This window comes from Typopeltis vanoorti, chromosome 25 (genome assembly GCF_054136105.1).
Source record: "Typopeltis vanoorti isolate ZY-2024b chromosome 25, IOZ_Tvanoo_1.0, whole genome shotgun sequence".
Lineage (NCBI taxonomy): Eukaryota > Metazoa > Arthropoda > Arachnida > Uropygi > Thelyphonidae > Typopeltis > Typopeltis vanoorti.
Genome location: NC_143573.1, coordinates 26,136,015 through 26,149,024, shown reverse-complemented (window position 1 = coordinate 26,149,024; position 13,010 = coordinate 26,136,015). Strand labels below are relative to the sequence as shown.

General features: G+C 32.9%; 1 protein-coding gene across 1 annotated transcript in view; it reads left to right on the top strand.

The window, feature by feature from the left end:
* Hydr1 (abhydrolase domain containing Hydr1) overlaps positions 1-13,010 on the top strand; it is a 186,748-nt gene that overhangs the window by 161,165 nt on the left and 12,573 nt on the right. Inside the window, exon 8 of the mRNA XM_090414569.1 lies at positions 6,684-6,849. Coding sequence (XP_090270695.1) covers positions 6,684-6,849 — 166 coding nt within the window. The remainder of the gene's footprint in view (positions 1-6,683; positions 6,850-13,010) is intronic.

Sequence of the window (13,010 nt, the reverse complement as noted above, 5' to 3'; positions counted from 1 at the left end):
GCACTTGTTAGTCATCTTCTTCACTGTGTACTGATTAATTAGTGATAGCATTGGGCCAGCTATCTCTGATTGGCTACCAGTGATTTAACTGCTCACTCAGTCTCCAAAAGTTAGATAGGGCTAAAACGGCCTCGTCTACTCCCTATGCAGGAACAAAAAGGCGTTAGCTGATTTTTTTTTTTAATGGATGACATGACATTTCACTCTGCTGTACCATCATTTTGCTTTTGGTATTAGCTAATACACAATACAGTTTGGTCAGTTAAGTTCAAAATTATTAACCCATTCTCATTTGTTCGTTATCCAAGCAGATGCCTACTAATGGAGGTTCGCTATGAGAAGGTGATGATTAGACATAAAGCATCCACTCAACTCTCCATGTTCCTTAAAGGCTACAGTGTGCCCTCTGTTATCTAGCTTTGAACTTGTTTTTATTATTGTTATTATTTTCTTTGAATTTTTTACATGGTTATCATTGGCTCTTTATTCTAATTAAAGTTCATTTTATTTTTATTATTTAAAAAACAGATTTTGAACCTGTATATCCTTCCTTTGCAGTCGACAAAAATAATTTTAGTATGTAACACACTTATATAAAAGGCGCTTACCTTTTGAAAGCATAATCATCATCATCAGGTTTTTGATTAATTATTGATAACAATAACATACTATTAACGATAACATACTATTATGTTATCGTTATATATATATTATAAAAATAAATACTTATTGAAGTGTTTTTTTTTTCATGATTTAGGGGGAGGGGGCAAAAGCATTGAATTTTTTATGGACCCTTGAACTTTCTTCATAAACACAAATCATAATTGTTTATTAATACAGAGTCCATAAAAAAAAAGTATACACACTTTAACAGATGTCATCTAAGGACTTTTTTCGAAGTTGGATCGAATTATGGTAGCAATGTGTAGTATGATGTTCTCTCAAAAGATGTCATTAATCACATGAATACTAGCATCAGCATGTGACTGAAAGGACAGTCAAACAAAATGGCCAAGGTACAATTGTTGTTCGAGGAACACAAGACCATTTTAAAGTGGTATTTCAAATTTGCGAATGCTGCTGAAGTTCAACGACAATGGAGGTATGAATTTGCAACACAACTTCCAACACGTCTGACAATTGCATGTATTCGTGATAAGTTTGAGACCCATGGTACTGTGAGTGAATTTCACTGGACACTTTGGCAAACGTTGCCCAAGCAGTAGTTCACCATAATAATAAATAATAATAATAATATGTGTCTGGATGCTAATGGTAACCACTTTGAGCACCTCATGTAATTGTAGAAGTCAAAGGTAACTTATATTCATCCCTTGATGTCTGTATAAATTTAGTATTACAATTTTTATAGTCTTTTCTTTTGCTGAAGTGTGTATACATTTTTTTGATGGACTCTGTATTGCTAATATTGCTTTTATCGGTAGGTACAAACAAAATTGATAATTATCAAACAAAAATTCTTCCATATGAATTAACATATAGCAGATTTTATTGTACTGACCAAAGGGAACAGTTATGTAGTAAATCTAGACAAATTAATTTCAGCAGTATATCCAGTAGTTACTGATGAACACCTGTTGTATTGACAGAGAATACCACTTAAATCTACTAGTCACAAAAAAATTTTATTCACCCATAGTATGAATTATGGTAAAAGGTATACATATACACCTTTTATATTTATTTATATTTGTATTATTATATGAAATAATATATTATGCAATAATTTATAAGGTCTGGCGTGTCTCTTTAATTTTTCCACTAATCCGGTGGGTTTTTTTTGCTTCAGCATATGTGATACTTCTGTTCCACTGCCTGCTAGTCTTCCATGACAAATCTTGTTTATTTTCACTCTCTCTCATCTGTAAGCACACCGTTTCCAACTCTGAGTTTTGGAGAGGAATTATACAAAGAAATGCCCCCTCCGGTTTTATCTATTCATCTCATATAATGGATGAGTTTCTCCTCATTTGAAATATCTGTAGAAGCAAGTAGAAGAAGACTCTCAGTAGGCTGATTTCCTTAACTAGTTTTTGTTTTAATTCAACGGATTCTTTACATTTCATGTCATTTTGATACTATTCTACTAATGGGGCCTTTAATGTTTTTAAAATCAGTAAATGATTATTAAATTTAGATTTTTAATAGGCTGTGTTAAAAAGGCACTTAAGGTGTTTGTTCAAACATTTTATCATCCACCTTGCTTTGGAAAGCAGCTAGAGATATGTTTCCTGAGTAATTCTGGTTAAGTCAGCATCACATTCTTTGAACTAAAGAATGAAAATTGAACTAAAGGCTTACACTAACCTACAGTTTCTGTCAGCAGTCCCAGGATATATTTGTACGTTACAGAATGCAGCTTTGTCTTCGTAATGTACAACCACTTGAATTCCTTGAGCCATTTGTCTTGTAAGGCATGTCTTGATTGTTTTTTCGTTAATGAAACAAGAAAACTCTTTCCATTTCTTTTTAAATATTTTCTGGTTCCTTACCTTCTTGTCCAGTTTTGCACTTCACAAAACTAAAAAGTGTAATTTGTATTCCTCTCCTTAATGAAGGGTGAATTTATATAACTTATCTATAAAAATAATTCAATAGGAAAGACAAAGTTTTCAAAAACAACATAAAATGATTAATGCTAGCAACAGATCCAGATTAAATTTTCATGATGTAATTTCAATAACATGATCCAGTTTCCAACTCAGCTTTGCAAGAAAATTGTGTTTTTTTAACTAATATTATTAAAAACCTTTCCATCATATATGTTCAGGTATATATTCCACTAACCCAGTTCATGTTGTGAATTGTAGAAATAAGTTTGCACCAATACTACTGCATACCTGAAGGTGTTGGGAGAATTACAGTTGGCAGTGGGGGGAAAAAATGAAAATCTGTCTTGTTAAATTATTATTACTACTTTTTTGTTTGTTTATTTTTTGTTGTTGAATTGTATCTCTGATTTTTATAAGAATGGTTTGAAAACACTTGACTTGAAAAATTGTTTGAGAACACTTGACTATTTATTTCAAAACAAATCTGCAGATGCAGGGCAGGCTTCACTTTATAAGAAAGAGTATCTGGTATCATAGGTGGGAATTACTTCACATTTGGGAAATATCAACAGGTATCTTTCAGAGTATCTTTGTTCAAACTAACTTTTGGCAAAGGCAAATTGTCTATAAAGAATGAACTTATTTCTAATTATAAGACACTATCTCCTAGTTGAAAATAAAACTTCTTTATTACATTCATTGGCGATGCAAGTAATTAAATAACTTGATAATGAATGAGATGATGCCTTAAAATGGATAAAATTTGTAAATTATGCAAAGAAAATAAGGCTATACATTTTGAATTCATTCAGAACGAGGTTGAAAATTCACTTGCCACTAGCATGAGTGGATTTTTGGAACCCTCTGTATGGATGCTTTGGTTATCAATTTAAGATTAATTAATTATAAAGTACTGAAATGGAACAAAGGTTATATGTCTGTAGTTGTAAGCTAAGTCTGTTGACTGCCATTTCCAGTATTGAGATAATATATGGTATTAAATTAGATATTTAAAAGCTGATATTTTGAAATTTGAATTTTATGATGTTTATAAAAGAAAACTTTTTTGGAAACCAATGAGGCCTGCAGAGAAGTATGTATAAATTTGTTTAGCTAGAGCACTCCTAAGATTAAGGGAATAAATCACTATGATCAGGTAATGTTATCTTGAGCCTTGAATCTGGCTCTCTAATCTTTTCCCAAAACTTGTTTACTATTGCTGGTCCATGGAAAATTTATACCAGTAAACAAAATCTTTACTGTTAAATATTCTTACTCCTTAGAAATGAGCTCTTGACAAACAATGTGAATTACGCATTGCAATAAAAATAATAAAGCAACAACATTTTAAAATAAAATAATCTAACACTGATATTGCTCTAGCAGAGCATGTTAGAAATTTAGTACAAGTGCGATTAAACTAGGTGATTAAACTCACTAAACTAGGTGTCTTTGTATGGGAAATTTCTTTTTGCATTGTGGCTAACATCACCATCAGTAACCATGGGATGGAACAGCAGATCAGTATTAAGTTTTATGCTATAATGCCAAGGGAGGTCACTGAAACACACAGTGTTACAGAGCTATACAGATGAGACTGTTTGAAACAAACATTTCTGTAGTTTGGGCATTTTAGAGAGGTATAGTAGATAATTCTCAACACAAATGATTGAATGAAAAACTGCTTATAATCCTGAATTAGCAAACAACTTGACATGTATAATATCAAGTGAATATTGGTTAACAGAGAATTGCTAGTGAGTTTAATACAAATAAGGAATCAGTAGTCTATAATTTTCATAGACTTGGGGAAAAGAAAAATTGACACTATTTTTGGGAGAAACTTGTGACATGAAATTAAGAATTATTTACACGTTAGCACAAAAAAAGTATATTTAATATATTGTCAGATATTTCAGTGACTAGACAGAAAACAGTTTTTTACAAGGTAGAATACAAACAATTGATCATTCAAAATTAGAACGAGCTGCATGATGTTATATTGTTAATCATGATATCATTTCACTGAAGACAGGTAAACATAAGAGTGCAGAATAGTTACATGTATAATTTGCAATGTTATAAAAAAAACTTAATTTATAAAATCATACTAAAGATATCATTAAACAGATGTAGTATCTAGAAGGTCTTCATTAAAATAATAATAATTAATGTGTTATTCAGATCAAACTTTCCCATATTTTTGACATAGATAGGCAGCCAATAAGATTCAGGTTAGGGTGATGAAGTAAGGCTTCAGCACTCTCGTTAAATTTGCATTTGAGTTTATACCGACATCTGTGTAGAAGGCAAGTTTTGGACCAGATGTCGGTATAAATTCAAATGCCTATTTAAAGAGAGTGCTGAGGCCTTACTTCACCACCCTAACCGTAATGACTGCCTATCTATGTCAAAAATATGGAAAAGTTTGATCCGAATATCACATTTTTTTTTATTTATTTATTTTTTAATGAAGACCTTCTAGATCAGATGTTCCCAACCCTATGTCCGCGGGCACCATGGCGTCCGTCGACCAATTTGTGTGTGCCCGCCACTTCAACTGTGTGCTGTATAGTTTGAAATAATCACGTGCACATCATGCAACAAGTTTCTAATGCCATGACCAACAGATTTGGTCATGGCATTAGAATCTTAATTAAGAATGTGACTGTTTTTGCCATTAGTTGGTGACAGTGATCATGCCACACTGGCCTGGAAAGTAGCAAACTATACATATAATGAACTATAAAACTTAAAATTATGAACTCAGGAGAATACTATCTTTGGCCCATGACATGAGCTTTTGAGTGAGAAAGATATCAGCAATGTATGGGAAGCTTTGAAAAGGTGCTATCTGAATGTGTCCTCAGAGTTTGAAGGATAAATAGGATGGAGGTGAAATGGATGTGCAGCCTTATTAAGCAAAAGATTCATGAGGAGAAACTGCAAATTGAATATAATAAATTTAGTTTAATCCTTTATCCAAGTGTAAGCAAACAAAGTTTGTGCCTGAAGTATCTTCAGGACTGAGGCAACTCTCGTTAAAGGTGGACCAAGCTCTCATCACTACTTGTCTTAGTATCTCCCATAATGTAAAGCACATCTCCTTGTGGACATGTATAATGCTATGCATCAAGGGAAGGGCCACTACCCAGACTGGTTTCAACCTTTATTGAGGTCTCGTCAATGGGAGCCAGACCCAGTGGTGGTGATACTAAGGTGTTATGAAATATATAAAGCACAGGCCAGAAAAGCTAAATCAGAGTAGGAAAAGAAATGGCTGCACAGGCTAAAGGAATTCTAAAAGAATTTTATCATTAAGGCACAAGTAAAATAAATAAAGAATGAATGTGAAAGAATAACTTTACTGAATGCAGATGGTAACCTTATGTCAGAAACTGATGAGGTAGTTCAAATAATGAGTGCTCACTTTGCTATGATCTGTCAACTAGGTGTATGTAACAATGCATGGTGCTAACAGTATGGGGGAAGGGCTGGAAAGTTTTGATAAACACTTAGAACAAAAATGATATTAAAGCAACTGATATAACCACAAGAAAGAGCATACGAGGATATAAGAACATAAGTTACCTTCACAACTCTGCTACTAGTATTGTTCTTTCTTGTAGTTATCAGTTGCTTAGAGTTGTTTTGCTCTAGGTGCTTATCAGAACTTTTCAGCCCTCCCCATACATTAGATGCAAGATGCATTAGAATGAGGTTCAAGAGCTCTTGCATATCCCAGTTAAGAATTCTGCAATGGAGACAAATGGGATGTGATATGAAAAAATAGAAAGTACTCATCTATTTCATTAAAAAGTTTGATAACAAATACATTTGAACTGGTATGAATTAAAATCTTGTTAGAAGATTATTATTATTAGCAGGATTAGGAAAGTTAATATTTTTTTATATATATGCAGGTTAATCAGGAGAGAGAGAGACCACAGTTATATAAGTTATATATACTACTTTTTAATACTGAAAAAATTTCGTAAAATATTCAAGTCTGAAAATAAATTCATAAGTAATGATAGAAGATGCAGAATAATGTTCTGGTTTGTTTGATTTTATCATAAAAAATTTGAAATGTTCTGACATTATTTTTAGAGCCGCACAATTCGTGAATTTGATGAACGTTTCACAACTAAAATATTTGGATTTGAAGGTGTTGATCATTATTATAATGCTGCTTCTTTAAGAGGACGGCTGCATGAGATTCAAGTTCCAGTGCTGTGTGTGAATGCTGCTGATGATATGTTTGCTCCTTTTCATGGTAAGTTAACATTCATCAGCTAAGACTGAATTGATTCTCATTTTTTTTGTTTTTAATTCATGTTACTTTTTGATAATTTTTATATAGGATAAATATATCATTTTGCTATACTGATATTTATCCCAAGCATAAGCAAGGAAAGTTTGCACGTGGAATGTCTTACAACTAATCTACTTATATATTGAAGCTATTGACTTCACATCAGTTGCATTCCATAATGCAAAAGCATCATTGGAAGGGTTGTTAGCATGACCAGTTTTATCCTTTATTGAGAGTCTCATCAGTTAGAGCCAGATACAGGAAGATTCAAAGTTTAAATCAATGCATAAATCATATTTTCCATATATAAGTTATAATCACCATATTATTAAATTAAATATTTTGGATCAGAGATAGTTTGTAGAATGTTTTTTTTTTTTTGCTTGGTTATAAAATATATTATACTTGACAAATATATTCTTGTTTTAATCCTCTACCGAAGCATAAGCAAACAAAGTTGCATGTAAAGTACTAAGGCAATTGATGTGAAGTCAGTAGTCTCAATATACAGGTAGACTAGTCATGAAGATACTTCACACACTCACACACACACACCAACTTTATTTGCTTATGCTTGTGCAAAGAATTCAAAACAAAAATATGATTTTTTTGTCAGATATGTTTTCCCATCTTCATGATATTTTCTTTTGTATGTTTTCCAAAAACTTCTCATGATTTTCATATTGCTCTTTTTTTCACATAATTTAGCCTTTCTACATTTTAGTTTGTAAGAGCAAGTGCTGGCTTGCCTTAGTCAGAATATTTCTGTATGATTTCTTCTTTTCTTGAACTTTTTTCAGTTTACGTCCACTGTGAAGATTTTATTTTTCTGTCCTTGCAGACAACTTTACCATGTGTTTTCCATTTGAGTTAGCCAATGAGTACTTTGGTTTGCCACTCACTCTAGGGTTTTGTTCTTCTTTTCAGATTTTTTTTGCTATCAGGTTTATATGTTTGAGTCTGTGTTTAACAGTTTAGTTGTTCAGTTTTGATTGATTTCAAAACTTTAGTGCACATTTTCTTCAAAATGGAGATATTTGTTTTTATCCTTAAATGCTAAGTTGTGATCTACCAATGCTAACGTATTTTGTGATATTCTTATTTCATGTGCTCACTCTCTCTGTTTGAGTCTATAGTTAACAGTTGAGTTGTTCAATTTTAAACAAACATGTTTTGTAATATTTTCTTGTTTCATATGCTCCCTCTGTTTGTGTCTGTAGTTAACAGTTTAGTTGTTCAGTTTTAATTGAGTTCAAAATTTTAGTGCATATTTTGTTTTTATCCCTAAATGCTATGTTGTGATCACTAGCAACTCTAACATGTTTTGTGATGTTTTCTTATTTCATATGCACTCACTCTCTCTCTCTCTCTCTCTCTTTCTTTGTAAATATCGGCACACTTTTATGCCGAAGCATATTACTGATGACCAGAATCTTCAAGCAGCAAAAGAGTCCATAGGCACAAATAAGTCTCACTATCCAAATTTTCATTTTGAAATTTGCTCACAATACTTTTCTTGAAATTGATTCTCATTCATGAAGTTTAGCTTCATTTGTGCCAAATTCTATAGCTATTCCCCTTCTTTCTCTGATCCCTAGTGAAAAAATTATCTTAAAATTATTAATTTGAAGTGGCTCGCCTATGTTTGCATTTATAATCTATTAGTTGCATTGACTTGGCTAACCTCACTGATATTTTTTCGATTCTGCTATCTTTGATGTTATGTATCTCTAAATTTGGAATTGGGATTGTTTCCCCTTGTTCCTCTGTCAAAAATAAGGGGTGGGGGATATATAACCAAGCAACATCTCTACTGGCATAACATTTGATCATGTTGTTCCAATCATATTTGTGTGTGGTTTAAGCCAATAGAAAACATAGTTTGGTTGGCCAAGTCCCAGATGTACTGCTCATCTTCATTCAGCATCTAAATGGATACTTAGTGATTTGGGGGGGGGGGGGGGGGGATAAAATCATTGTCCACTTATATGTTATGCAAAGGTTACTCCCAGTTCAGTGTTTTCTGCACCCTAGTAAAGGGTTCAAAACCTATACTTAGTTACTTATATATTATGATTATTATTCGTGACACCTCCAAGGAGTCCGAAGACTCATCGCAGGAGGACCTACTGTACAACTCTCCGTATCCACTACTACACAGAACCTCTACTACCAATCACCTACATTAATGCCATCTACTGCCCACAACCACCACAGCTAGTATTTTTAGTCTGTAAATTGCATGTGTTCTGAAGGGCCAATTTGTCTGTATGTGTAGGATGAAAAACCCGAGTTTCCGGGAGAAAAAACTCTGCTACCTCCGTATGAGATCGGCTAACTCACCTTCAATTGAAAAAGTCCATATAAAGATTCCTCCTGTCATGACGAGAATCGAACTTAGGCCTTTTCTAATCGAAGGTGCAACATACCGTCGTTCTTCCAATTGCACTATGGAGGTGTCATATATCATTTTGGATATTTAAAGTCAGTTTGCATATCAGCAAGTTGCTTTTTGAAGGGTGTCAGGAATAAACTTTCTCTGTTGCCCACCCATTAAGAGGACCCAGCACATCAAAATCTATTTTATTTCTTAGATTTATCTTTATATACTGTTTTTTATGAATATAGATTGTTACAAACATTTTTGCTCTTTATGGGCTTTTAGAGGGAGTGATTTTGAGTAGTATTTTCATATTTCCTGCTGCTCAACTGTTCATAACAAGGATGCAGATAAATTGAAAACATGTTAAAAAGGTTTTATATAAAAAAAGAGCACTTAGCTTTATACAAGGTGGTTCACATTGGAAACTCATCACTCTCCGTTGTTTCCAGGAATGAGTTAAAGCTATCCAATAATTAGCCTCTTATTATCAGGTAAAAGTTATGGACAAGCAACATAAGTGCTATTTGAATAGGAAACAGATTCGCCTCCTGATTATTGTAAAAAGATGGTTCCTCTTGTTAAACAGCACCTGTTGAGGTGTGACTCCTTAGAATGCAGGAATAACACAATGATTATATCAATAATTTAATGATAAATAATACAATATTTACAAAAGGATAATGTGCATTGGCTATCTTTCTGCCACATAAGAAATAATTTTTCATTCTGTTCAAATAGTGTTTTCCTGTCTAACGACCTTATAATCATTATGTGTACTGCTTAATCAAACAAGTAATTTAGCTTAAACATGTACTTTTGTTGGATTCTGAATGAAGAGAAATTTAAATTATTAATACTCTCCTCAGAATCCAACATAATCCACCATGGCAAAGGCTACATTTGTAAATATTATTTAATGTAAATCACGTGTTTATAATTTAATTATTTAATCAAGAACGTATGTATTAATGGTAGAAAACTCTGTGACAAAATATTATTAAGCTATTTTAATTATTACTATGTTAATATTATAAGAACTTGTATTTGATAATTTAACTGCGCATTATTTGAAATATAAATATTCTCTATTTATTCCTGTTTGTGAAAGTTTAATGTTATGTAATAGCTCAATTTTATTTATGTTTTGTTGTCATGGAGATGCATGTAAGTAAGCGAGCGCGAGAATTGGAACAGAACGTGAAGAGGAGGTTTATTGAAAATGCTGAAAGTTTACCGGAAAGTTAAAGAGATCTCGAGAAGAATTTAGGCGGGAAAAATGGATATAAAAAGGAGGAACGCTGGAAAAAAAAGCATTAGGAGATTAGAGCATTAGAGATTTATTAGAGAGAGAAGGATTGGCATTAGGTTGGAATCGGGCATTCGGCAATCACAGTGCGATAATAGCGAGTCGGCAAGTCAATCAAGCAACTAAATAAAGTCTACAAGTTGAGAAGCAGTTAGCTAATAAGTTTCTGAATAACAAATAAAGCAATGGAAGATAGCTGAGTGACTACTGAATGACTAGTGATATTTTAGTTGAGATTTATTTTCAGGGCCGACCTTTCAAGGACACACTGAAATGTGAAGCATAGTAAGAAGTAACTAGAGAATAAATAGAGGCAACAGGGTTGTGTTTAATGATAGCGGTGTTTAGAATTATAGTGCCTAAAGAATTATTTGAATGCTGAAGGAATGAACATCTGTACATATAAAACCCCAAGTTAAAGAATTATTGTGTATTGCCCTAATTCAAGAGTAATCAGTAGTGCTTCATACAAGAACATCTGATTATATGTATTGTGCCCATAAATTAATTCAGTTAATGCTAGAAGATTTATTTTAATGAGCGCTGTTTATTGCTAAAAGTGTTTACAGTTATAAAAAGTGTTTGTGTGTATGTTGATGAAGGAAGAAGATTAACGGTAAGATTATTCCAACTTTAATATTTCTGTTCAGAGAAGTGTGTGAGTTTCATCTTAGAATTCCCTGATGTTAACAGTAACTATCGCGGAGAATTAAAGGAAGCGTAAAATCAAAAGTCTCTGTTTATGAAGAGGTATTACTGCAATTTTTATTGTATTTGGAACTTAAGGAACTATGAAAAGACTGTAATATAGAGATAACAGATTTATCTTGTCAGAGTTTGATTGTACTTATCAGAGAAGCTGAAGTGATTGTGATATCTTAATTACTGATTTGAAGTTAAGTGTAATATTTATGATTTTAAAATTAAATGTTTGTTTTTGTTAATGAAAAGTTGTATTTTGCCTGAATCTCTTTTACTGCACCATTCATAAAATTCGAACCAAAGCGGGAAAATTAAGTAAGTTAAATATACTCGGCCAGCATATATAATAACATCATATAAAAGAGGATAGTTGTGAGTTGGTTTTTCTTCAATTCTTGAACTAATTCAGATATAGAGCGGCGCAGTCTATAAATATAAATTTTCTCTATATTGAATTAGAAATCAGCTAGCAACTTATAATTTTGTTTAAGAACATCATAGTGACTAACATGTCGGATCCAAGGTAAAAATTTAGAAGTAGGATCCAACACTTTAAACAATTTCAAGTCATTTACCTATATATATATATATATATATATATATATATATATATATTTATTTATATATATATATATATGTAAAATGATAAGCCTTTTTATGTCACGTTTTTTGAAACTCAGGGCTACCCTGAGTGTCGAGTCTTCAAAATTTGAATCATCAGAATTCAAGGAGAACCAGCCTACCAGAGTCCGGAACTTGGGGGGAGTTGGGCATGTAGGTGCCAGGGGGCAGAGCCCCCTTTTGAAGACGACTCTCAGTGGCTACCATAGGTGCCGGGTGGGCCTTCCTTTCGAGTCATCAGAATTTGAGGAGAACCGGCCTACCAGTCCGGAACTCAGTGGGTCTTCTCTTTGCTACAAAATCCTCCTTCCATTCCCCAGGTGTCTCCTTTATATCACTATTATCCCATGGAGCATGTTATTTAATTTGTGACAGTACACTGTCAGAAGTGGTACTGTAAACCCCCATCACCAGACATGAGTTGTCACTTGACATGCAAATAACTTGTGAGAATTCAGTCATGTGAAAATAATTTCAGCTGCGAGACTGAATTCTAATATTTCATACATTTCTTGATCATCTTCCAAAAATATTTTTTTTCCCAAAATTCATAAGGCTGGCATTTCATTAAGTCCAATCAAGAAGTGTATAGACGTTGCCCACACACACACACACACCCTACCTTTTTGAAACGTAACAAGCCATAATTAAGTATCCTTCTTTCATGGGGAATGCTTCTCACTGTATTTTTAAAGTGGAAGAATTGCATTTAAACAATAACAATGATGAGCATTGACATAAAGCCTTATTTATTCACATTTTTTTAGAATTTGATATTTGAGCTAATATGACAAAAGTCATATTAGCTCAAATTCCCTTCCTGGAATCGTTCATATGCTTGATTTTGTAATCCATGCCAGTTGTTTCACATATGGAGGGAAAAATAAGTCAATAAATGGGACTTCCTTGCTCTGTCCCCTAATTTGGCTTGTTTCTTTTGGGCTCATTTCGAGCAAGAGCTGCACTCCAATATCTTTTCAGAACTCAAGTGTTATTATCAATTTGATGATATATCTAGGAGCAGCTTCTTCAGAAACAACCAAGTTCAAACCATTTCTACAAAAAATGACTTTGACCAAAAAAGAAATTGTACTATTCAGAAGGAAACCA